At 41.4% G+C, this 26146-nt stretch overlaps 1 protein-coding gene across 1 annotated transcript in view; it reads right to left on the bottom strand.

Annotated features, from left to right (window-relative positions):
- The window catches only part of gabrr2a (gamma-aminobutyric acid type A receptor subunit rho2a), a 60415-nt gene that overhangs the window by 34087 nt on the left and 182 nt on the right, over positions 1–26146 (bottom strand). Inside the window, 3 exon segments of the mRNA XM_022219422.2 lie at positions 11466–11572; positions 12547–12676; positions 12679–12804. Of these exon segments, the coding sequence (XP_022075114.2) occupies positions 11466–11572; positions 12547–12676; positions 12679–12751 (310 nt within the window). The 5' untranslated portion in view covers positions 12752–12804.

The raw sequence follows: 26146 nt of genomic DNA, 5'->3' as shown, positions 1-26146 counted from the left end.
AAAACCCACGCATGCACAGAGAGACCATGCAAAAACTCCATGCAGAAAGATCCCGGGAAGGCTTGGATGAGAACTGGCAAGCTGCGAAGCGCAAGTGCTAACCACCAAGCCACTGTGCAGCCCCTGCACATGGACAATCAATCAGTTTTTAAACTTGCTTAACTACTTATATTTTATTCAACATGTAGCTCAGCATACTTATAATGCAGGCCATGTAGTTACTCAAGACCTATGTGCCATGTAGTATAAAAAAAAATTTAAACAAAAATTTAAATGTGCATACAAATACATACAAATCAGTAACATATATATGTATATGTATATATATATATACACACATATATGCGTGTGTGTGTGTGTGTATAAATGACTTTAGGGTTTGGGTTCTATATGGCTCTTGGCAAACAATTCAATACAAGGCACTTTTCATTTCTATATCTGTTGTTCAGTTGGGACAGAGCACCGTGTTGTGGGGTAACAGCTGTCTGATGGCGTAACAGACTGGTGCCCATGCTAATCTAAACAGTAAACAGGAGGAGCCCCTGCCAGCTTAATCTACTTTTCACTGCTGAATGGGGACTGGCGTGCAGCTAGACAAAGCTAACCTAGACTAACTGTAAAGGCAAGCTGAATTACACTGGGTGTAGCTAGCAGCTAAACTATACTCCAGTCACCTCAAAATAAGCTGACATCTCCAGATGGTCTCTGGGTGCAACTGACTGAAAAATGGAAACACAGACTGTGATGAGTATTATTGCGCTCCCCTGGGCTTATTTCCATGAACAGATGACACACAGTGCTAGCATGTCATTTTGGTGTTCTGGGGGATAATGCAAATGACAAGTGTTGCTGTTCGTGATATTTCAGAAGCTATGACTCTTCTCATGGAAATATGAAAATATTTAATCATGCACATATTTAAAAATGATAGCATTTAAATGTTTTGGAATAATATATTAGCAGTGAACACAAATCAGTGAATTGTTACACTTTAATGCAGCAAGTGTAAAGCAATCTTTTTGACATTAAACTATGGCAGCAGCAGCCACAGGTCTGCTACAGGTTTGAATGTCATCCTTAACAAGTCTTGAAACAACACCAGTTATGACCTGAAAAACATAAGTTTTTAACAGCCTATATTCAGAATGCAAAAAATATTGTGGCTTTTTCTGCCTTTCAGTGATGCATCCCTTTATGTCATGATAACTGAAAGATTGTTCAGCATGAAGGCTTCCAGAACACTGTTGAAGCAGCTACATAGTGACTCGGTGGTTAGCACCATCACCTCACAGCTAGAAGATCCCCAATTCCCCTGGGGCTGGGATCTTTCTATGTGGAGTTTGCATGTTCTCCCTGAGCATGTGTGAGTTTTCTGCAGGTACTCTGGCTTTCTCCCACAGTCCAAAAACACGCTGAGGTTCATTGGTAACTCTCAATTGCCTGTAATTGTGAATGTGAGTGTGCTTGTCTGTCTCTCTGTGTAACCCTGTGCTAGACCGGTGACCTTCCCAGGGTGTCCCTTGCCTTCAACATAAGTCAGCTGGGATGGACATCCCTTTTTTTTTCTGCATGGATGTCGAAGATATCCGGATACCAGAGTTCATGATGCCTGCCCATCTGAGCCTCCTTTTCAACTGTCTTTGTAACAGTCTTTTCATGCGTCATTCATTAAATGCATACAAACATCAGTTAGAGTATGATGTGAACAAGAACCCCCACGTTACACTTGTCATTACATTTGTCTGATTATACGGACATAGTCCTTAGAGGCACACAGTTGCATTCAGTAAAAGTAAGTCTGTCTTAGGAGGAGCTGGGGATCAAACAGCATGACCCTGTCATTAGGGGACAATCTTCTTGGCATCCAGGTCACACAACTGAGTGGAGGATATAATAAAGTAATAGGCTCCATGAAATAACCACCCTCGGACTTTGGGACCTCTGATAAATCCACAGCACTGCTAAGCGATGACATTTTCTGAAAAGCTCACAGCGGCTGTGGTATACAGTTAACAGATCATAACATGACTTGCGCTGAGCCCATACATCAAATGAATTGGCCGATGGGCTTTTTATCTCTTCTCTTCTGCATGGATTAACAACGAGCTTAACGTGTTATCTTATCGAGGATTAAGAGCAATAATACACCCCACACGTTAGCTACACACCCCTCCCCCTCTTTCCATTCAAAGACTTGAAGCATCTGGTATAGATCAGGTTGAATATATGTTTGTGTACAACTATGTATAGCTACATATGTAATGAAGCCATGGGAATTTACCTGGAAAGCAGGTGTCCTAATCAAAAATCCCACTACTGAAAATGTTGAACCAAACGTTTCAGGTTTTTTGCCTATACTGGGAACGAAAAGTCAGGCTATACTAGCCTCTGCCACGAGTTTGCATTTACTGGTCAACACCAGAGTCATTGGCAACAGAGTAAGATAATTTTGTTCAGAGATTCATAGGGCCAATATTTTTGGCAGCCTCATGTCCTTTCAGCTATTGTCATCATTGGGTAGCTAGTTGACTAACATTTTGATGCATAAAAAAGCTATTTTTAGTAGATTATGCCTTGTTTTCTACAAAGAATGCTACACCTGTCCATGGACCCAGAAGAATAATCAAACACCAAATATTGCATGTTCCTGAGACTTTAATGAAGCAAGATTTCATCCATCAAGGTCATAATTGGACACAAGAGCAGATATGTATTTCCTAATCAAGTTTTTGAGAGAAACATTCAGCTACTTCACTTTCCTATTGTAAGCTACTTTTATCCGGCATAAGTGGGAACAAAAACTACCTGGGAAAGAGAGCCTTTTAACCACATTCTCAGAATCCTATATCTTGAAATTTGTTAGACATACAGTGGCATTCACTTTTAAAAAAAAGTGCACTTCATGAGCTATTCAAGCCCGCAAATATTTAATTTACAAAGGTAATGTAAAATAAGCCCTTCAGTAAATATACAGTACATCATATCTGTGATGAATACAATCTTGATTTTGCCTTGATACACTTTTTCTAGTATTGTTGCCTGATTCAAATGCCTCTATAATAGCTTTAATAGTCTTCTTTAATAAATGCAGCTTGATATGGATAGTCTCTAGTTTGAATAACAACATATGGGCATATATTTTCCATATATTCTGAATTAGAAGCTGCTGGATGACATGTCTCAGTGTCCACAGTCAAGATGCTTTACATTGGCATGCAAATCATCAGCTAGACAGTTGGGTCTAGGGTGCAGCTATGTGTTCCAACAAGACAATGACCACAATTAAACATCAAAAACAGCTAAGAAATGGCTAAGTCACATAAGAACTGAGAGCTTAGACTGGTCTCGCCAGAGTCCTAATTTATACTCAATCAAGAACCTTTGGACTGTAATAAAAATACAAGTCTGTGTCAGAAAGTCGACAAATTTAGTCTAACTGTATGAATTCTGCCAACAGGAGTGGTCAAAGATGTAACCAGAAGCTTGTGGATGGCTACCAAGAGTGCCTAGTTGAGGTGAAAATGGTCAAAGGATGTTAAACCAAATATTAGCATTTCTGTAAGCATATTTTTGACCCAGTAGACATTTCCAGAAGACCTTTAAAAACCAAAATGCATTTTTTTTCACGTGACAAAGACACATGAGTTTCAGTGATTCCACCACCAAAAATTCTGAGTTAAAGGTGTAGAAAAAAACAAACAAAGCTCCCCACTGGCCCTTACAGGGAATCTTCTGCATCCTTCAAGCTCAGGTCTTCTACCAGAGTTCCTGGGAGCTTGAGTGTTCATTGTATCAGCTGTTGAGAGGACTCCTCTCTTCTAAACAGAAATCTCAGATGTTGTTCTGGGGATGTGCTGAAGCCACTTTCCCAGTTAAGAGGTTAAGACCATGAGTGCTCCAATCACCACTAGTACTACCGCTGGGTACACCTTCAACATCTTTTCTAAGTCCTCTCTTAGTCCTTGGTATTTCTGAGCTTCTCATGTTCCTTCTTTCTGATGTTGCTGTCACTTAGGCTTGTTACATCTATCACTGCTGCCTTGTTCTGCTCTTTATCGACCACCATGGTGCCTGGTTGATTCGCCACTAACAGTTTGTCACTCTGGATTTGGAAGTTCAATTCAATTCAATTCATTTCAATTCAATTCAGTTCAATTTTCTTTATATAGTAATCAGCCCAGGCAGTCCACAGGTTAGTTTTGTGGTCTTACAGTCTCCAGTGACTGCTTTGTTGATATCAGTAGCTGGTGCTTGGTGCAACACATGTCTGGGACTTGCTTATGAATTGAGGCATGTGCATACTCATCTTAGACACTATGATGTCTGACACTAGTTTTTACACTGTGCAAAGAAATATGGCCAGTAATTGGCTGGAATTGCTCCCTTCTGGGAATCCTTCATTATCAGGACTCTCTGTCCTTGGGTAATCCATTAGCAGCTGGTTCATTTGCTCAGTGTCCATAGAGTGTAGCTTCTTTAGCCAGTTGGTTTTGGTAAATGGTTGTATTTATATAGCGCTTTTATCCAAAGCGCTTTACATGATACGTCACATTCACCTATTCACACACACATTCACACACTGATGGCAGAAGCTGCCATGCAAGGCGCTAACCACGACCCACCAGGACACCTCGACACCAGCGCGACGGGCCAAGGAACGAACCGTCAACCCTTTGGTTGCAAGACGGCCACTCTACCCACTGAGCCATGCCGCCCCCCTGTTGGTGATTATGTTGAGGCCTGGTGCTGTCCAGCTCTTCATTCTTGACAGTTTTTCTTGGATGGCTGCTTTCGTGATGAGTTTTGTATCAGGAGACTGGTGTGCCATCCATCAGCCACTAAGCATTGGTGTTATGCAAAACTTCCTTCTCCCATTTGAATCCATGATATCAGTACTGGAAAAGCACTGATGATTTGCATTCATCAGTCCAGAAGCTGCACACACTTGGATTATCCAACATGACAATGATCTAAAACACAAGGCCAAGTCAACAAGTCTTTGGCTACAGCAGAAAAAAATGCAGGTTCTGTAGTGGCCATCACAATCTCCTGACCTCAATATCACTGGCTGTGTCCGAAATCGCATACTAACGTACTACTCATACTAAATGTGACGTCAAAATAAGTATGTAGTGCGTTCACACTGGATAGTATGAATAGATTGAGTACGCGAGAAATACCCGGTTGTATACTATATCCGGAAAAATTTTAAGTATGCGCGGTGACCACACTAGTCATACTCAACCGCCCCATAATGCTTTGCGAGCTATCCACCGAAATGCAAGCCTCCGCGGGATATGTGGCCGGACCGCGGTGATTTTTATTTTATTTTATGTGGTTAAGTAGTCATCCTAATCACCCCACAGATTTGAGAAATAGGCGTTTTCTGACCAACGTTTTAAATTTGTCAGACGCCTCACAACGTGCTACTGAATGCTAGCAGCTTGTTACAGCAGCTCGCTTTGCATACAGAACAAGTAGCAGCTACCTCGAGTAGCCTGCAGCTACAACTGAAACGATTCGCATAATCTGGCTAATAACTGCATGAGGAGTGCCGGCTTGAAATTGCCACATTAATTATGCGACTGTTTGTTAGCGTAAAATCGACCTGAAGCCGGCATTCAGCCGAGATATTTGATAGCCGTACTTCCGGTTTTTGTCGTCGGAGGTTTGAAATGCATTATGGGAAACGGAGTAGTATACGACAGTGTGAACGGTCGGCATTCTAATCATACTTATAGTACGTAGTATACAGTATATACTCATTGAGAATGTAGTATGTAGTACGTTAGTATGCGATTTCGGACACAGCCATTGACCCACTTTTGGGGGATCTCACACATGCAGTTCATGCAAGACAGGCCAAGAATTTACAAGACCTGGAAGCCTTTTGCCAAGAAGAATAGGTATAGAATAGTAAGAACGGCTTAATCATCTGAGAAAATAAAAGGACTGATCTGCAACTCACACAAAAGACTACAAGCTGTCATTTCTGCTAAAGTGGAGAATTAAGGACTAAGTGTATGAAATTTTTTTGAACATCTCAGGATTGTGTGTTTTGAAACAGCCCCATAGTTTAGTCTGAATCAAATTTAAAATAAAAAGAAATTTGTGTTGCCTCATCATCCATGTTTTCATTAAAGAATGGTAAATATTTTGCAAATTCTGCCAGGGCATGTAAATTTAAGAGCACAACTGTATCTTTCTGCAGGAAGGGGAATAGATCATAACAGAGTGGTAGGCTGGAAGTTAGCAGGCAAAGATGGAAGTCCCTTAGCCATCTGCAAAACATAAGTTATTAAAACAGACCCCAAAACCTGCTCAGGCAGTAGCATCGATAAGAACCTTGGGGTGGCCAACAATGCTAGTGTGTCTTTATAAAGAAAGGTTATGCTCTTTCAACAGTTAATCTGATTGAAAGTCCTGATATCAAGATGATACACAACTTATCCACAATTTAAAAAAGGTTGAGAAGTCTGGACACAAAAGAGCTGCCTGAGAAATAATTATTGTTGCATAATTAAGGTGCCCTAGCCAGACCATATGATCATATTTCAGCATAGATTGAGATAACAAAGCATCCGCAAAACTTCCCAAAATACATCTAACTTGTCCTGGGGCAGATACTCATTTGCTATAATCTAGACATAAAGTCGAGTTGCTTTTAACATAACGCGCTTAAAACACGAGGTGTTATCAACAAATCTAAGGTATATTATCCTATATATTATTATACTTACCTATAATATTTAATTTGATTACATAGTTAGAGACTGATTGATGGTTGTGGGGAGACCAATTTTTTTTTCCCCTTTTTTTTCTAAACAACCATAGCCAGTCTGACTGCAAAAAAAATGTGGTTCGTGTTTTCACTCAGTTTCAAACAGATCCCACTGAATTGTGCGAGAGCATTAAAAGAGCATCAATGAAGTCCACTTTCCTTAACTGAGCATCTATATCAGGGATATGCAACTAATATTCAAAGAAGTCCAGTCAAAGAAAAATCTTTGAAGCATCACACTGTCTTACTTGAATAAGTGTGATATATGTTGATGTAACCTCGTAGTTTTATTACTGTCTGTTGTAATCAATAACTGACTGTCAAATCAAATAAATTCAGTATGGTTCAAAAACGTTTTGACAACATTTATTAATAAATAACTTTTTATATAAGTGTACATCTTAAAATAAAATGCAGAATTTGAAAAAACAATGAATGAACAACCTGAACCATCTTAAATACATTTTTAACAATACCTAAAAAAAAAACAAAAAAAAACAATTGAACACTTTTACTTTTTTTTCCTCTCTTACATCACTCCCCTTATATTCCTTGCTGCTTAATGGAACAACTGAGCAGCAGCTTGCCCTGCCAATATTTTGAATCATGGCCTGAATGGTGTCAGGGTCATTTTCAAACACATTTGAAGGAGCTCATTGGTGAGTCTGGAATGATATTTAGTTTTGACTATGTTCACAGTTGAGAAAGCTGCCTCACAGCTGTATGTTGAGCCAAATATGGTCAGTATGTGCAGGACTATTTTATTCTCTGTGTTGCTTTATTTATTTTCCTTTTATGTTTGTCCTCTTCCTATCTGTCCCTCACCTCTCAGCTGTTTTCTGAACGCAGAGCCGTGATGTTTAACACCTGCAATGCAGAGACTTCATTGGCTGAGTAGCGCCACTTGCGATGAATGAACTTGTACGTAATTGGTTTGTGTGTTCCTGAGCTAATAACCAATGCTGTAAACACTGAAAAAGCTGTGTAAATGTGATGACCCATCAAATTTAAAATCCTATTGCAATTTACTGATTACAAGTCCAGTGCATATAAGACGGTCTCTGGGTTTCCTGAGCACCTTACTGTAGGTGCTGCTTGGTATCTCTGGTGTACTCAGAGTGGCGTGTGACCGAAATTACTTTGAAAAGGGTGAAATAGTGCATTCAGATGGCACAATTGTCCAAGATGACCAAGAATCTGTCTTTCTCCACCAGCAGCCTTTATCTTTGGAGCACACAGTTTGATTTTACACACTCGGCAGGACAAACTGCTGGAGCCATTGAAAAAAATCAAAATATTACTTTTCATCAATAAAGCTAACACAGTCACTGCCCATATCAGTTAGAGCTATGGCAAAACAGCTTTGTGATTTACTTGTACAAATGCGACCACTTGAAATGTTTACTTGCATTCTCTCAAACATTTAGTCACAGGCTGGAGCCCTGGGTGGGACTGTTGGTGGATTAAGCCTCTGGTCATGAGGAGCTGATAAGCTGATGATCAACTTCACTGTGCCAGAACTAATTTGAGTTTTATGTAGGAGCTTCAATTCAAATAAAACAGCGATGATAAAAGTCTTTTGTTGGGTGCCCCTGCAACTCAACTGCTTGAGCTGGCGACCCATAAACAGGGACTATAACACCTGATGCAGTAGTCATGGGTTCAAGACTTTCAAACTATAATAAAGGCTAAGAAGCCCAAAAATATAACTTTAAAAAGTCTTTTGTTTTGCTTTATTATTGTGTTTTAGCAATATCTTGTGCTTTTATGAGACAACTTTACGAGAGTAACCTGAACGTTCCCTATTTAATTACCGCATTCAAAATCCTTAGGAAATCAAGCAAGCAGGAGAAGCAAAGGATGTTTGGGCAAATTGCACTTTTGACCTTAATGTTCAAAGAGCACCTTTTGAGCCAAGAGGCCATTTCACAGTAAAATCACACATAGATATACAATAAAGCCACATGGATGTTAATTTTTCACAGAAATTCATATCTAAGTATATTCTAAAGGCCTGGTAGAAAATTGAACCGTGCTGTGACTCATTCCCAAAGAGTTTCATTGTCACTCTTTGTTCCATCTGTCAGATGCCTGCCTATCATGGCTGCCATTTGGTACTGACTGCTGACATGTGCCCCCTGGTGTTTGTTGATATGCACTGCAGCTACCTCTACTACATTAATTATTTCACACTCCATCACTGCCACCACAGCATTTAACTTCACATTACTGTGGCAATGTCGTCATTTGAAAAAAAGTCGTATCTGTATCTGGTTAGACTGTCATATATACTGTTTCTTAAGTTCCAGATTAAAAAATTCAACATTTTGAAAATGTATCTATAGTATTACAGAGAGAGATTGATGGTTTGAGAAGATTATACAAGATAAAAAAAGATACCTTATAGCACATGAGCATCACTGCCTAAGTTATTTCCTTAGCCCAGTCTTCCTGCAGGTTGCTGCAGTGTTAAAGAGGTAGTCCACCAACTTTACACATAAAGATCATATTACTTCTCATGAGGAGGCCAATATGTGAGTACATTGGTGGTAATTTGATGATGATGTCGTCAGGATTATTAACTTGGGCTACAAAATTAAACAAGAAATGTGTGTTTTAATTTGTTTTTAGAAAACACACAAGTGTTTTGGAAGTGTTGCTCATAGGAGGGACTACAAGTCTGAATATTTTGGTGCAGATTTTGTGCAGATTATGACACTATTTTATCCTCCTTTGGCATGACCCTAACTTCCAGTGCATTAATAAACCACTGGAGTGCGGCACGAAGTCTTAAGTTCAAAGAGAAGCAATTACAGTGCATTTAAGTTTATTAATGCTTTCCAAGGTTTCAGAGCCTTTAAAATTTTCCACAGTTGTTCCATTTTAGAGGAATATATACTCGTACAAAATCCAATCTTACATGTGTATGAACAGTTCTGTTGACTTCATGGCTTGGTTTTCATTTTAACATACACCATCAACTCTGACCGTGACCTAGATCTTGGCCCAGTTCTAGTCTCCACACTCACAGACTCATGAACTTCGAGGCACATTTCTGCTAAGGGCATGAAAGCGCAGGGCAGTCACCCTGTCAAACAGCTAAGTGACTTAATTGTTCTATGAATCACACATAAGGCACAACGGGCACTTTCCTGAGGGACTTTACATGGTTATCCTGCTTCCCATATAAAAGTATAGAAACCAAGTTCTGATGGTATGAGAAAGATATTTGCTCATTTATTACATATTTGTGAAGTTGTTTATATCCGAAGTGAAACATAGGATTTCATGGTTTTCCTGAGTTTGCAAAAACATTTCAGATGCTGTAATGTCACAAACAGGGCATGACCATCCAAGCAGCTAACCAAAGAGTGAATAAAACAAGCCTGTGCATATTTCTTTCTAATGGCAATGCATTGTTTCTAAGCAAAATGTACAGTCATGATAGTGTGCTACATTCCTTCTTTTTACACCATTTTTACCACTTACTAACTCGTACAATAGCTGTGACTTCACGTGAGTTTGTGAAGATTTAGTGATTAGGCCTTAGGCATTTCTGTATGTGCTTTTTTGAATTATGAATGTAGAGATGCACTCCTTTCAAGGTCTAGAAGCACCTCAAGGATCATTGATAAAAGTAGAATGTTATATTGCAAACGTCATAAGAATATGTAAATCAGATAACTCCACATTCTGTCTTTAAAAAAAAATACCCTCCAGTAACCTGTTTTGGGTTGTCATTGTGGAGCACTGTGTGTAAATTGATGAGAATAAAGTAAAATGAGTGATGACTTTGAAACACAACAAAATGTAAAAAACGTGGAGGGTAGTAAAATGTTTCAAAATTTGAATGTACTGTATATTATATAAACTTAAGATGTCTTATATAACATTTCTGATAATAGATACTTAAGACCAACACTTCTACTAATATTTAACCGCTACAAAAATTTGATAGTGGTTTAGTGGCCATTACACACAACATTAGTAGGGAAGCCTAAAATATTGTTTGTACGTTGGACATTGAACACTATACAAATAATTTTTTTCTAAAACATAGCTTGTGCTCAAGTCAAGACACTGGGTTTTGGCAGCATGCACCATAGCTGATGTTTCCACATCGGTATGTCTGCTTATTTGTCAAACAGTAATATATTCACTATAAGTTCATACTGACAAAGTTTGTTGGGTAAACCGTCCACTGTTATGCAAATGAGAGCAACACTTGCATTCACTTTTCAATAAATAAAATAGTATAAATCTATTGATACACAATCTAGTCAGCTTTAAATACACATATATAAATATTACATGTATACTCGGGAGGTTGCTTCTTTTCCTGACTAATCTTGGAAATTTAATGAACACATGATACACTGAAACAAATGTACTCCTCTATGTCATCAGTGCTTGTTCCAAAGAGATATTTGTTCAAAACTTCATATGATCTGTTGCTTAGAACTCAACTTCTTACCAGCAAAAAATAAGGAAAAAAGAAACAATATAAATTACTCTAAAGAGATTCAAACAACCTAAGAAATCTAACACTAGCAAGAAGTCGCCACCTGTATCAATTTTGATAATGTGTCTTAACAGCAAGCCTAATCACAGTTCCCTTTCCAGATTTTTGTGGAGTTTTCAGCATGTCTCATGATTTATCAAAGTCAAAGCTTTTTACACTTACCTCCAAATGCTGGTCTCATGGTGAAGTCATGGTCATCTACTTTGAGCAGATGCTCTGTCTTCATTTTGCGAGACTTGGTCACATCTGGAGGTTTCTTTGCGTAGGAGCTAGAGAAAGATGAGATTTACTGTCAAATAGCTGTCTGAAAAATTGCTTTGGTTATTAAGAGATTAGAAGCAATGCTCCAAAAATGTGCAATATAGAATGGAATTTCATAAATTGCTCATTTACTGTATTCTGGTGTGATTACAACTTGTTTCTTTTTTCCTGCATTGCTGTATTGCATTAAAAAGACCAAAGGCAAAATGACTTTTGCTCTTCAAACTTCCAAAAGCAACTGAAACCCTGTCACCCTGGCTGCAGCCATGCCACTTCTGGAACTGTATCAGAGTTCTTATCTTAATATAATGTCATGCTGTGATAATTGTCATCTTTAATACCCTTAGTAGCATACTGTGTTTAGTTATCTGTGAATATTGATAGACTTGACGTAGTGATACTCATTTTGTGCTGATATAAGTGCAGTCTATAAATTGTTGAATGTTGTCATTACTTCATTTAAACTGATATTGTTATTGGTGAAACTGTAAAAATCATGTACAGAAGACATCCTAATTGTGAGATCTACTTCTGAACAAATAATGCAGTACACAAAGTTTAGACTTTGAGTTTCTTTTAACCAAACCAGTAGATGAAAGCATCATTTGGGCAAAATCATTAAAGGCAAAATGTTCCATTTCAACATGTTCTATGCCTTTACAGCATTTGTTTTTAATTACATATGATCCTGCATGTGCATATTTGACTGCAGATGGAGTAGATGTGATTTAGTTCTGCTGTCTTTTCATAATTGTGATTTTTTCCCCCCTAAATACTATGACAAGTAATCCATGGGCACCAGTACTGCCAAGCATCTTAAACCATCATCAGTTGACCCCGGTTAAAGAGTTAGTGCTGACATCTAATGGGCCCTCGAATTAATCCTCAATGACATAAAACAGCATCATTATTTTCCTCTGCTACCAATCGGCTAACTGTAAAGTCAACATGTATTTATTGTTCTATGTATTTCCTCACTTACGTTCCATGCTTTTGGTTCTCTACGGTACCGGTCCATCTCCGCACCCGATGACGGTGATTACGGCATTCCCCGGTGAGAACCAGACAGAAAAGTAAAAATAGAGGTTTGGTCAAATAAGGCATCTTGACGCTGCAAATCCACAGGTGAGAGCGTTAAAAGCCCCGTTCAGTCGGTTCATTCCAGCAGGGTTCAGGCGGCAGCGCATGGTTCTCAGCAGAGGATAGAGCCTTCCTCGGGCATGGCATCACACTGGCCAGGCTGCAGAGAGGAGAGGGAGTGTGTCAGATGCTATTCATTGCCTGCACTTATCCCCTCACGAGACACACACACACAGAGGGAGAGAGAGAGAGACAGAGAGACAGAGAGAGAGAATGAACATCTGTACCCTACATGTTCCATGGTAAACGCATACTACACACACACATACACACACACGCACGCAAAGAGAGAGAGAGAGAGGGGAGAGAGAGAGAGAGAGAGACAGAGAGAGAGAACGAACATCTGTACCCTACATGTTCCATGGTAAACGCATACTACACACACACATACACACACACGCACGCAAAGAGAGAGAGAGAGAGGGGAGAGAGAGAGACAGAGAGAGAGAATGAACATCTGTACCCTACATGTTCCATGGTAAATGCATACTACACACACACACACACGCACACAAAGAGAGAGAGAGAGAGAGAAAGAGAGAACGAACATCTGTACCCTACATGTTCCATGGTAAACGCATACTACACATACACACACACACACACACACACACACACACACACACAGGGATTATTTTCAGGCTGGCATGACACAACAAGAGAGCCAGATTATTTCTCCCTCTGGTAAATATAAACCTCATCACAAGGGTCACGTTTCACTCAGGGGCATGGTGAAACAGTTTCATTGCAACTATTATTCACGTACTGCAGAGCCACTCTCAGGATTTAGGGCTCTTGGTAGAATCATCCACCACCCCTCATTTCGTTTAGTCTTGTGACTAGTTCACACATAACATTTTATGATGGTTTCTGTCCGTTTGATTCCTGCTCTTCTTAACGCTAGGTTGAGTGTCTTGAATGCAGCTCCATCACTAAGACTGCTTAAATGTCTGTGGAAGAAAGTCTAGTATTGCAAAGTACGATGCACCACTCCCCAGTAAAATGACCAATTGCAAGTTGTTCTGTGAAGGGAAGTGTGGCAACATGGGGGCCTCAAAACAACTCTCAAATTACTTGAAAACAAAGATTGTTCAATGTTATGGTTTAGGGAAAGTCTATATGAAGCTACGTCAGAGATTTCATCTGCCATTTTCGACTGAGCAACATAGTGAGGAAATGGCTACCACAGCATTCTGCAGCGCCATGCAGAACCCTCTGGTATGTTCCTAGTAGGGCTGGCCCGAATAGTGGTTTCTGGCCTCCGAATATTCGGGCCCTATTAAAGATCAATATCCAAATATTCGTTCCGCCCCGTAATGTCCGACTGGGGGGGCGGCAATGGCGACGGCGCGGCGGCGGCTTGTGGCAGACATAGATATGGTGGCAGAGACGGCCCGAATACTCGGATCCGTTCGTCTCGTCTCCCGGGTCCAAATGTTGCCTTCGTTTTGTCTTCAGTTAAACTGAAGAATTCCCAAGCAGCGGAGGTCTTCAACATCTTGTCTTGTGTTTATGCAACGAAGTCAAGCGTGACGTCAGAGTCAGCAGCCATCCGGCCATTCGGGTGGTGTTTACAAACACGAATGGAGGAGCCGAGATGAGCCGAAGAACACGGCGGGATGAGCCAAAGTGGGCCGAAGGGGCAGGGAAGAGACGAGCTCTGAATATTTTCCGGATAGTGCCGTAGCGAACGAATATTCGGGATATTCGGGTCCAGCCCTAGTTCCTAGTTGGTCAGAGGATCATCCTACAGCAAAACATCAGTCCAAGCTCTGCAGAACTACCTTAGAAAAAAAAAAAGACCAAGATGGTAGGCTTGAAAACATGGAGTGTCCAGCACAGCCTCTAAACCTAAACCCCATGGAGCTGGTTTGGGATGAACTGGACAGAAGAATGAAAGCAAAGCAACCTACAAGAACCACACATTTATGGGAACTTTTGCAACAGAGTTGAGAGGAATTTTCTGAAGAATATTTGATTTCCATTGTGGAAAGAATGCCATGAGTGTGTTCAGTTGTTATATCAGCCAAAGGTGGCTACATTGATGAGTCAAAAATTTGGAATACATTTTGGTTTCTCAATTGCTTTTTAACTTCATTTGTTTATTTGTTCTATGTTTTCATTTCAGAGTACAGTGAGACATTCATATGCATAATTTCCAATAAAAAATGAAAAAAATTGGGGTATTCTAAAACTTTTGACTGGTAGCGTACATGTATTAAAAACGATTTTTATAGAATATATTTGTAATTATTTGTAAGATCTCAGTTTCATATCTATTATATAACCTATCTATTAAAGAAAATGTATGCAGATTGTTATCCACAAGACCTTTCAGATAAATTAGCTGCAGTGGACTAATAAATCAAGCCGTGATTGTTATTGTTCTTTGCCTGTGTAGGATTTGATCCACATGTCATTGTCTCATTAAAAAGAGAATCCCCTCAAGTGTTTTTTTCATGAAAAGCTAATAAAATACAATTGCTCATCACTCATTTTTAAGTCTGAGAGGGAAATTATTCATTCCAGAAAAAGGCAAAGTAACCCGTCGCTGTGTTTTACCAGGACGAGAACTGTTGAATAGTGAAGAAAAAATTCTCACTTGTTAGAAACCCCTGAATTTAAGAAAAAGTGAAAAGAACCTGTTTAATTCTGAAAAACCAAAACTGCTTGATAACTGTTAAAACTCACACAGAAGAAACTTGTGCGATGAAACTTGAGAGTCACTGTGCTCAGACCCATTGTTAAAGTTGATGAGCAAAGAAATAAAGTAAAAATTAAAGAAGTGACTTCTGTATTCTAAGTGAGACTGACCTCCTCTAGTCTCAGTCCTGAGGGTCTGTCAGGGGGTGGAGCTAAAGCCTGACGTACCGATGTCACACTCATAGACCCTCACAGAGCTTCCCCTTCTGCACTGAGGAAAACAGAGAACTGCTTGATGCCAATACTATTAGCATTCATAGCATCACATTTTAGAGACAACAATCTCAAACTGACCTTACCTGTTCTCTTTGATTATAAGCGTGTATTGGTTGTGTTTTACAGTGATTGTCCTGTTAAGCAGTGGGTAAATTGTGGTGATACAGGGATTGAGCTGATGTGAACTGTTTTATGGTTAAAGTGACTCTCTGCCGTACCTCCGTTATAATTATTTCCTGTTGAAGTAATGGTGTCAGTTCTTTACTAAGCTCAGTCAAACAAGTTTTCTTAAAACTGGTGATATTTATTTACACCTGACTCACAAAACATCAGTGTTTTGTGAGTCCCTCCCCCTTTCCCTTGGGGGGATATGACAACCTGGTTGAGTGTCATGACAGAGAATGTCCTTCCAGGATATGAAGAGAAACAACAAACCAGGAAACCAGAGGACTTCAATCGGAATGATAGCAACCAAGAAACATCAAGAGGTTATGACGGTCATTTCCCACCTCATGACCCAGCTGAAGCTGAGCAAAAGAGAAGCACGTCTGCACAAGTTGGAAATCCAGAGATGAATGGATGAACACCTGCAAGAAGGAAATATTTCCAGAGGACCGACTGAGAAACTATGAAAAGCCGTGTTGGAACTCCAAGCTCAGCTCAGCATTTTGGGCATATCCCCGGAGTTTGGTGGCTGGCCAGCATTGTCAGGTGAGCTTTCCTGAGTGGCTTTTCAGTAGCTCACAGCACGCACTCTACCAGGGGGGGTTGCTGCTTCCACAACCTTAGAGGTGTTTTGAGAGAAATACATCCCCTTGGCAGCATCCTGGTCATCCTCCTCCACCTTTGTCAGGTCATATCTCAGGGATATGACTAGAGATGAGTACTGTTAAGATTTTAACAATACTAATTCTACTGATACTGCTTATTGATCTGTAGCTGATCTAATGGTACTACTTTATGTTCTTTTTGATAGCTATTCTCTGTTTTGTTTTCTTAAGGAGAAAAAATTAAACAAATTCAGAACAGAATAAAGTTTTTTTCTCATACATACTGTATTTAAATGTAAATTTATACAGACACTAGTGTTGTGTTGATGGGAATGATCAGAGCTCTGTGGACAAAATACAACATTATGCAGTGTGTTTCATTAAACTGCTCAGAATTAAATCAGAATTAAAAGCTCCATCTTGAATGGAAGTATATGTCAGTACATTGTGCTGAGAAAACCTCTTTTATTCTTCAACTTTTGGGTATAAAAAGAATGCATGACTTTGACGGTATTTTTACTGTGCATTTTAAATAGTTTAGCGAAGAAAACAATGAAGTACTTTTCCTACCACGAACACCAACATTCAGTCAGAGAGACAGTGGAAAATAAAGCAAGACAAAATTTGCCTCCAAATCACCAAAATCAAAACCAAAAAGACATCACCAAGAAGAATAAAAAATCCCTTTCCACATGCAAGGCCTTCTTCACCTCGGTCATGGAGCCCCCAAGCTCCCCTGCCTCCTCTCCAGCACCAGCAGCCGCTTCCACTCCAGGGTTCTCGCCAGCGCATTTCAGCGTAACGGGCCGTTACGCTGTCTAACGGGCCGTTACACAGTCTTAGCGGCCCGTTACGCTCAGTTTAAAAGATTACGCTGTGATTAGGGCCGCTACGCCAGCGCATTTCAAAGATTACGCTGTTGTTATGAGAGTGTGTGGCTCCGTCATGAGAGTGGGAGAGAGAGCAGCGTGTCTGTGTGGGAGGGAGGGGGAGAGCGAGTGAGAGAGACGGGCAGTCGGAGGAGGCGAGAAGGTGTGTATTTGCTGGTTTGGCGGTACTGTTCGGTTCAGCCACTGTTTATAGACAATAAAGGCTGCAGTGTTCTTCGATGTGGCTGGGCTCCTGTGTCTTTGCCTCTACGGCTGCTGAGGAAGTGAAGGGAGTTAACCCCGGGCTTCCTGACCACGGTCGGGGGCCGAACAGGAAGGGTTAACACTGTGATTAGGGCCGCTGCGCTGTTATTTTGACAGATAATGCCATGTGCGTTTGTTTTTATCAACTGGGTTGCCTACCTAGGTTAATTTATGTCTCCCCACCTCAGCCGTACTTTCCTGTCGATTGACCCGTTCCCATCTATTGCGCGCGCGTTCCCGTCTATTGCGCGCGCGTTCCCGTCTATTGCGCGCGCGCGTGCAGGAGGACCTGCCGTTACGCTGAAAAAAAATCCTGGCGAGAACCCTGCACTCCGGCACCAGTTGCAACACCAGTACCAGCTCGGACACCTACACCATCAACATCAACCTCCAGCATATCACACCAACATCTTTTAACTGGAAAGAAGCAGTAAACAGAGACCATGGTTGATTTTCACATTATTATTATTGCAGGTGTAAGTGCCTGCAAGCGAGATCAGACCAGAGAGACCAATGACCCAGAATTCAGGTGTAAAGTGTGCAGCATGCCAACTCAAGAACGCCTGATGAAAGCTACATGTAGCTACAGTGGCACATAAACAGAACATATGCAGCTGCATTTTTTTCCCATTGACTTAACGAGTGAGTCACTAATTAATTTACTTTCTGACGCAGTGTAGTATCTGTAGCCATTCTTCTTATAGTCACTAGGTAATTGTGAAACTAAATGACTGGATCAAAGTATACATAGATCAAGAAAATGCAACGGTTCTCAGCAACTCCAAAAGGTGTGTAAGACGAAATGAAATTTCACACCATGTCGTTTTTAGTTGTGATGAAGGACGAACTAACTGCTTTGTACTCTGGTTAAGGTAAAGAGTGCCAAAAATTTACTGAAGTAGAAGTATCAAAGGCATGATCATGATTGAAAATGGATGGACGGATGGCTAAACATATCATTTTTCTGTCTTTGGTCGAGCCAAGAGGAAAAGGGGCCTCAGAAAATCTGACCTTCCAAGCGTACTTTCAGAGATGCAGGCTGAGGAATAGCTGACTATATGACTTTGACGCTGAAGCCCAACAAATTCCACAGCAGCTCAAAGGTGTGAGAATAATCCATGAGAGCTCTGCAGCCAGACGCTTAATGTCTGCAATAATGAGACGCTGGCTTGCATTTTAAGTTGAAATCTTTAAAGGCTTTGTGCCGTTGATTGGCGACTCAGCTGAGCAGCGGCTGGTATCTTTTTGCAAGACATGGCAGGGTTTCCTCCAGGATTTTTTTTAACTGGGGGGGGGGTGACGACGACAACAAATTTTGAAATGTGAAATTATGACTATTTCAAACTGAATGTTTTTCTAAATACATTATTTATTATCAGGTTTCCAGTACAATAATTGAAAATAATAACAAAAGACTATCTTGCAGTAACAACAAACACAACGACAAATTAAAGCAGCATCTAGAAGAGGTGTCAATCTGCCAGTGCCACAGAGCTTGTGCCTTTGCTTTATCCTAGTGCTGTGGCAACAACAGTAAACAAAGAGGCATAAAGTAAAAGGCTGTAGCAAAACTATATACAACTGTGCCCTTCTGTCTCCTGTGAGACTTTTTTAACATTTGAAACTGCATCTGCAACTGCAACTGCACTGTCTATCTGATTTGCAGCCTGGCTCAGAGCACTTCATTTTCCGTGGCTTTTGAAGAAGAGCGCTAAGGCTCTTTGATAAGGGAAGTCCTTAAGAGCTGGTCCGTTGATGCTGAGGAGCATACACGCTGCCAGATGATCCCCCTGCAGCCTATTCCTGAGATCTGTCTTCACCTACACATAAAACAATTAAAAGTGAGTGGGGTGTAGAAAATTGAGAGAAACCAAACCATCTCTGACTTGAAGTTTACTAATAACCAAATGTCTGACCCTGCTCATTGTAGAGAAATCTCTCTCACAGTTGACGGATGATATGGGCAATGTCAACGCAATGGCCGCTAGCTGGCTCAAGGACGGATAGAGCTGGCCCCATTCGCCGTTTTGTTTTTTTCCTCCCTCTCTCTCCTTCGCTGCTGCTCTCTGCTGCCTCACCATGCTCAACCTCCTTCCCTGCCTCTCCTCTACTCACCTCCTGCACTACTTGTACCTGCGCTCTTATCTAATATAATATAGACCCTTTATTTGTTTACAAACATTGTGACGTTTTTTGTGGGCGGGGCTTATGCTGGAGGCAAAAGCGGAGCGAGAAGTCAAGCTGGACTGGGAGTATATAGTTTGCGCTGGGAGTTTGCGCTGCAAACTCGAGCATTTTTAACCCGTTAAACTTAAGTGTACCGCCGACGGTACACTTACTAATTTGCATAGGAATTTAAAGAATGTCCGAAGGCTGCAAACGCGATTATACAAACACTATACGCCGATGGAAAGCTTAGATTCTCATGAATCCGCCGGTATAAATCACTTTCAGATGTGATTACCACAGCGGGTAATATAAACACATTTGTCCGACAAACAACGAATATCCATCCATCCGTTCTCTGTACACGGCTTTAACGTACACAGCGCGACTCACATCCAGGTTCATTATTACACACAGATGAAAATATTCCACAAAAACGACCATAATCCAACCTTGGACATCCAGACGACACAAGCCAGGAAACTATTTTGTCCAAAACATGTCTTGAAGTCGGTATATAATCCACGAATCAGTCGTTTTCAAGGAAATGCACCACGCGATGCACGTCCAATATTCCCTGTATTTCTCGTCATATTTAATGGGTTATTGTTTTTGATTGTATTTTTTTCTGTGTCTTGTTGTGTCCTTGTCCTTATGGTGTGTGTATTTGGACCCAGTGTCTGGAATAAAGCTGAACTGAATTGAATTGAATATTTTTTATTTACAAATAGAATATTAGCGATTTTTTTGTACTGAAAATGGCTGGAATTGACTGCAGCTGATCGTCTCTGTCCAGTCTTTTCGCCTCAGTGCATTTAACCACAACTGTCTTCGTTCCCTCTGAGCACGAGTGTTCGGTGGAATCCTATAAAACTTTAATTTGCGTTCGCCATTGTCATTCCTCCTATTCTGGCATCCAAAAACACAGCAGGACGACATTTTAGAGAAGTTGATAGAGCCTAGTCCCTCAGTCTTTCGCCTTTCGGTCACGGGCTTCCTCTTTTGCCTCCAGCTAAAGCTGTGACGTCATTCGTGACGTGGGTCATTAAAGGGTCTATTGGGAAGTGTTAAATTTGTTCACATCATCACCAATAACACGCAGGTAATGTTAGTAATATTTAAATGTTGCACTTATCATGGTGCACATCATTATCATTTCTATTGACTTGAGGGAATTACATCACGACAAAAGTCTCAAGAACATTGAGCTTCTATGTAAGGTTACCTGAGTCTCTTCCTCTGGAACCTTTCTCTTCTTGAGAAAATAGTTTAATATACTCATCTGAAAATGTGACCAGAAAAGAGTCATGGCAGAAAATTACCTGGGCATGACCTAAGCTAACGTTATGTCGTGCTGTTCAGAACATCTATCTGAAATGTAACGGGTTTCCTCTATCAACAGAAAATTTAATTTTACAGTTAAAAAATAATCTCCAACAAAATATTATCTCTCTACTGTATAACCAAAGACTCGACATGCTTTATTAGGCCTAGATTAATCTCTCTTTAACAAGTGTCAATGGTACAAAAATAAAATAAAAATATGAATCTCTCTGAAATAATGATAATGCATATCCTGTATTAAACAATGAATAACACATTTATCACGACTCAGGATTTTTTTCTGTAGCCTAATCCATCTATATTTCGTTTTCACTGGTTTGAAAAAAACTGTATCAAATACAACCTAGTTTAGGTCCCTTTCTTTCACCCTTTTCTCTCCCTCCACGTCGGACTGTTGTCTCTACTCACTTCGCATTTCGCGCGCAGCAGTTAGACAGGCAGGTGCCAGGCAGTGACTTCGGTGTTCCGGTGTTGGTTTTTCAAAATAAAGGTAGGGTATTTGCAGCAGCCTCACATTTCACGAAAAACACCACGTTTTGTGCCGAAATCACATTTAATACAATAATTGTCATTAATATACAGTGAACCCTCGTTTATTGTGGGGATTACATTCCAAAAAGAACCCGCGATAGGCGAAATCCGTGAAGTAGTCAGCTTTATTTTTTACAGTTATTATACAATACTGCACTTGGGGGAGCGCTGCAGCTGCAGCCAGGTGGACGCCGCGGCGGTACTCTTGCCTCAGAGAGCGAGCCGGTTGAATCAATAGACCTTTTCGCAGTGACGTCAGAGTCGGGGACACGTGACCATACCTTCCTTAGCAACGCACGCCGCCATTTTAAGAGGGGGCAACAAAGTCATTAGCAACCATGATTTGACCACCGAAACCACGCGGTTTTGACCCGGAGAAAAACGTCTGGTGATTATTTCGGAAATCTTGAGCCAAAAGCCAAGCTACGGTATAAAGAAAAAATAGAACTGGTTGGTTTGCAGTCATGTCCGTACCAAATTCCTCTGGTTTCATGGGAAAACGACCCTACTACGTGTCCAGATCTTCATTGGCACTCCATTTACGAGTACCTTATCAACAGCCCAGACATCCACACAATGGAGAAGATGAAGACTTATAAAAGCCTGGACTCATACGTTTTCTTTGAGGTATGCTTATATTTATACGTTTTTGTGCATACAGGTCAATGTCAGAATGATAAATGCTTTGTAAGATAGGGCTACACCAGCTCCGCAATGCTAAGCTAATGTTAAGCTAACGGGGTGAGCCATTACACCTTTTAATTTCAAGTGGAAGTAGTGTATGTATATTAGTTAGATGTGCATTATCAAAACTAAGAGTCAGATACCTGTAAATGAGCTCTACCCACCCTTGGCCCAAGGGTATGAGGTGCTAACAATAATGAGGACAATGCTGCTGATTACAGCATAGTAGTTAGCAGAACGAAAGGGAGGAGAGAAGGTTTAAAAATAGCAGTGTGAGTAGAAAGACCCCTGACTTTTTGTGGGAAGCACAGCTAGCACTAGCCTAAGCTAAGTAGCTAGCCCTCAACATTTCAGATAATTATAGACATCATAAGCTGCAGTCAATTCCAGCCACTTTTAGTACAAAAAAATCTGTAATATTCTATTTGTAAATAAAAATATGACGAGAAATACAGGGAATATTGGACGTGCATCGCGAGGTGCATTTCCTTGAAAACGACCTATTCGTGGATTATATACCGACTTCAAGACATGTTTTGGACAAAATAGGTTACTGGCTTGTTTCGTCTGGATGTCCAAGGTTGGATTATGGCCGTTTTTTGTGGAATATTTTCATCTGTGTGTCATAATGAACCCGGAAATGTGAGTCGCGCTGTGTATGTTGAAGCCGTGTACAGAGAAAGGATGGATGGATATTCGTTTTTGTCGGACAAATGTGTTTATATTACCCGCTGTGGTAATCACATCTGAAAGTGGTTTATATCAGCGGATTCATGAGAATCTAAGCTTTCCATCGGCGTATAGTGTTTGTATAATCGTGTTTGCAGTTTCAGACATTTAGCAAATTGCTTATGCAGATTTCAAAGTGTACCGCGGGCGGGACACTGAAGCGCAACGGGTTAAGCTTATTAATTAATAATTTCAGAAAATCAGTTAAGGGTTAATAATTGCATGAAACACAACATACCATTGACGAAATGCTGACTGCAAACATAGGACCATTTTGACTGTGGGCTCCATGTGGTTCCATTATTGTTAATCCGCCTCAATGCTTTGAGCCATAAACTCCTTTTCTGGCCCTTTTCAGTCGGAATCCTGTAAAAGGAAATGTTCTTGTTGCTCCATGACTGAGAACTACAGCCAAAAACAGCGCAGGTTTTGGGCATATTTGCTTTTGGTCGTTCAACTCGGGAGGGAAACGTGGGAAAGTAATGGTCGTCAAGGCAAAGCATACCCCTCTTAAAATGGCGGAATCGCGTTGCTAGGGCCGGTGACCGGCGGTGACGTTCGATGATGACGTTTCGGAAAAAGGTCTATTGGAGCAGTCGGGGGTGGGGAAGGCTCGCGCCGGCGCTCTTCTCCTGGGGAGCGCGGCTGCGGTGGCCTGAGACGGCGGTGGAAAAGAATAAGGCTGCTCCTTCGGCTCCGTCTTTCAGGGTGTCTCACTACATGGAGACCAAGGAGAGAAATGATCCAGCGCTCCACAGCAGGCAGCGCTGGCCTGTATGGCAGAGGAGACGAGGCGCGGAGACTGTTCACGTTGGTCAGTCCCTTAGCCAATCAGGATGCAGAACACAATGAACTGTTTAAAAAAAGCATAAAAAAACTGCACTAAAAAAATCCGTGAAACAGTGAAGCCGTGAAAGGTGAACCGTGTTATAGCAAAGGTTCACTGTAAACATAAAACAACATAAAAACAAGGTTAAAAAAAACATTATTCTGAAGGTGTGGCGGCTTTTATTTTGCCGTGGTGGTGCGCCACAATCAATTACATGTAGAGGAAACCCTGCATGGTATAGAGATGGAATATGTCCTCGGCCTATACATAGGTTTCATGTTAAGTCTAAGCTTGTTGTTGAGTTCCTCCCCATCGCTGTCTGTCCTGTGCTGCCAATTAAAAGCATCGTCATACTGATGGGTAACACTGTGGCTGGCAGCAAAGTGATGCCTAGATCAGAAGTAACACCTAATACCACAGTCAACAACATGTCTGAGTCGCTGTCTTCTCAGTTATATCTGGTATTTGTAATCACTTGTTTTGCCCAGTTGCAAAAATATTCAGATATTTCTCTGTCTGACATTGCTCTCATGTCAGCTCTTTCAGGACAAGAAAAAAAAACAGAAAACATGGCAGATAACGAAACAACCTGCTGCGGAGCCTCTACTCTCAGACAGCATGTCTGTACTGATGATCCACAGTTGCTTGTGCACTGCTCAGAAAGCTTACCCAATGTGGTGAAAAAGCTTCTCCAGTGTGGTAGGTGCTGATCAAGTTAACAGTGGAAAAACAGCATATTTCATTGATCAGGATATCCTGATGCACAAGTGGTCATCATCAGTACAGATGCCTCTGATTGGAGTGCTATGAAGCAGCTAGTGATTCTGTCCTGTTACATCCATCAGTTTTATGAAAGTCAATGGTCAGAATATTTGGGGGTCACCAAAATATATTACTTTCTACTTAAGCAGTTTTTGTAGCCAGGTTTAAAATAAGATGTGGCCCGATCCTGTGTCTAATTGCATCCAGTTCCTGCAACCAAACACATCCACGTGACATCCTTAAGAGGCATGGTAAGTATAATAATGTCTTTGGAGCTCCTGATAGAAGGTGCAAGTCACATGTTTGTCATGTGACTATGTTAAAGCTATATAATTCCAAGCAGGCGTAAGTTTAGCAAAATCCACTCCACATCTGCTGCAATAGCCAGTGGTATGGTGCCATAATTGGGTCAAAAGTCACGCATGCGTAACTCTCTCTCACACACGCCAAACACGTACCCCGCGCGCGTGTAGCAATGTCTCCGCGCGCAAAAACCACTCTGCGCGCGCGTAGCAATGTCTCCGCGCGCGAGGAGCCTTGTGGAGCTCTGATCTACCCACGCGGGGAGAAGACTTTTGACCCTTTGCGGGCGGATACCAGTGCTCGCCACAACCTCCCTATGATTGGCTGTCTGCGACAGCAAGAACTCACCCCCCACGTGGGATGCCACTGTATACAAGAGAGGAAATGACACAGTCCGCTGGAGCCCCTTTGATGCTGCTGCCGCTGTTCTGCTGTGCCCATGGACTGCAGCTCCGCCGAACACACACAGAACTGAGCCCGGATCTCCAACTGCCGGTGGGTGAGTGTCTCCACGTATTTCTGGCTCTAAACGGGAGGTCTCAGTGCTCTATTGCGGGGCTGTCAGCCTTTAGTACAGCGATTGGACATTAGTTAGCTCCATTGCTAACGGCAGTTACCCAGGTGGACTGACTGGAATCGGTCCAAAACCCAGCGTGTCAGCGGCAGCAGCATCAAAGGGGCTTCAGCGGACTGTGTCATTTCCTCTCTTGTATACAGTGGCATCCCACGTGGGGGGTGAGTTCTTGCTGTCGCAGACAGCCAATCATAGGGAGGTTGTGGCGAGCACTGGTAGCCGCCCACAAAGGGTCAAAAGTCTTCTCCCTGCACGCGTAGATCAGAGCTCCACGAGGCTCCTCGCACGCGTAGCAATGTCTCCGTGCGCGCAGAGTGTTTTTTGCGTGCGGAGACATTGCTACGCACGCGCGGGGTACGTGTTTCACGTGCGCGAGAGAGAGAGTTACGCGCACGTGACGTTTGACCCAATTATAGCACCATAAGTGGAGGCTTACAGCCGGACCGTAATGAGGATTTGCATGTGCATCATAACTCTATGCAAAGTGTCTGCATCCCAAAATCTGAGATGTTGCAAGTCCTCATTGATCAGCCTGACTATCTGCTAGATGAGCTAAAAGGTGATGTTTTAGAGCTGGTAGGTGATTTGCAGTTCTTGTTTAGTGGCACGCCAACCCAGACCAGTGTGACAAAACCCAATATTGATGTCAGAAACAGTAAATCAATTAAACACCACCTGCACTGGGTGAATGCTTTCAA

This window comes from Acanthochromis polyacanthus, chromosome 1, assembly GCF_021347895.1.
Source record: "Acanthochromis polyacanthus isolate Apoly-LR-REF ecotype Palm Island chromosome 1, KAUST_Apoly_ChrSc, whole genome shotgun sequence".
Lineage (NCBI taxonomy): Eukaryota > Metazoa > Chordata > Actinopteri > Pomacentridae > Acanthochromis > Acanthochromis polyacanthus.
Note: the sequence above shows the minus strand (reverse complement) of the source record. Positions and strands in the feature narration are given on the sequence as shown.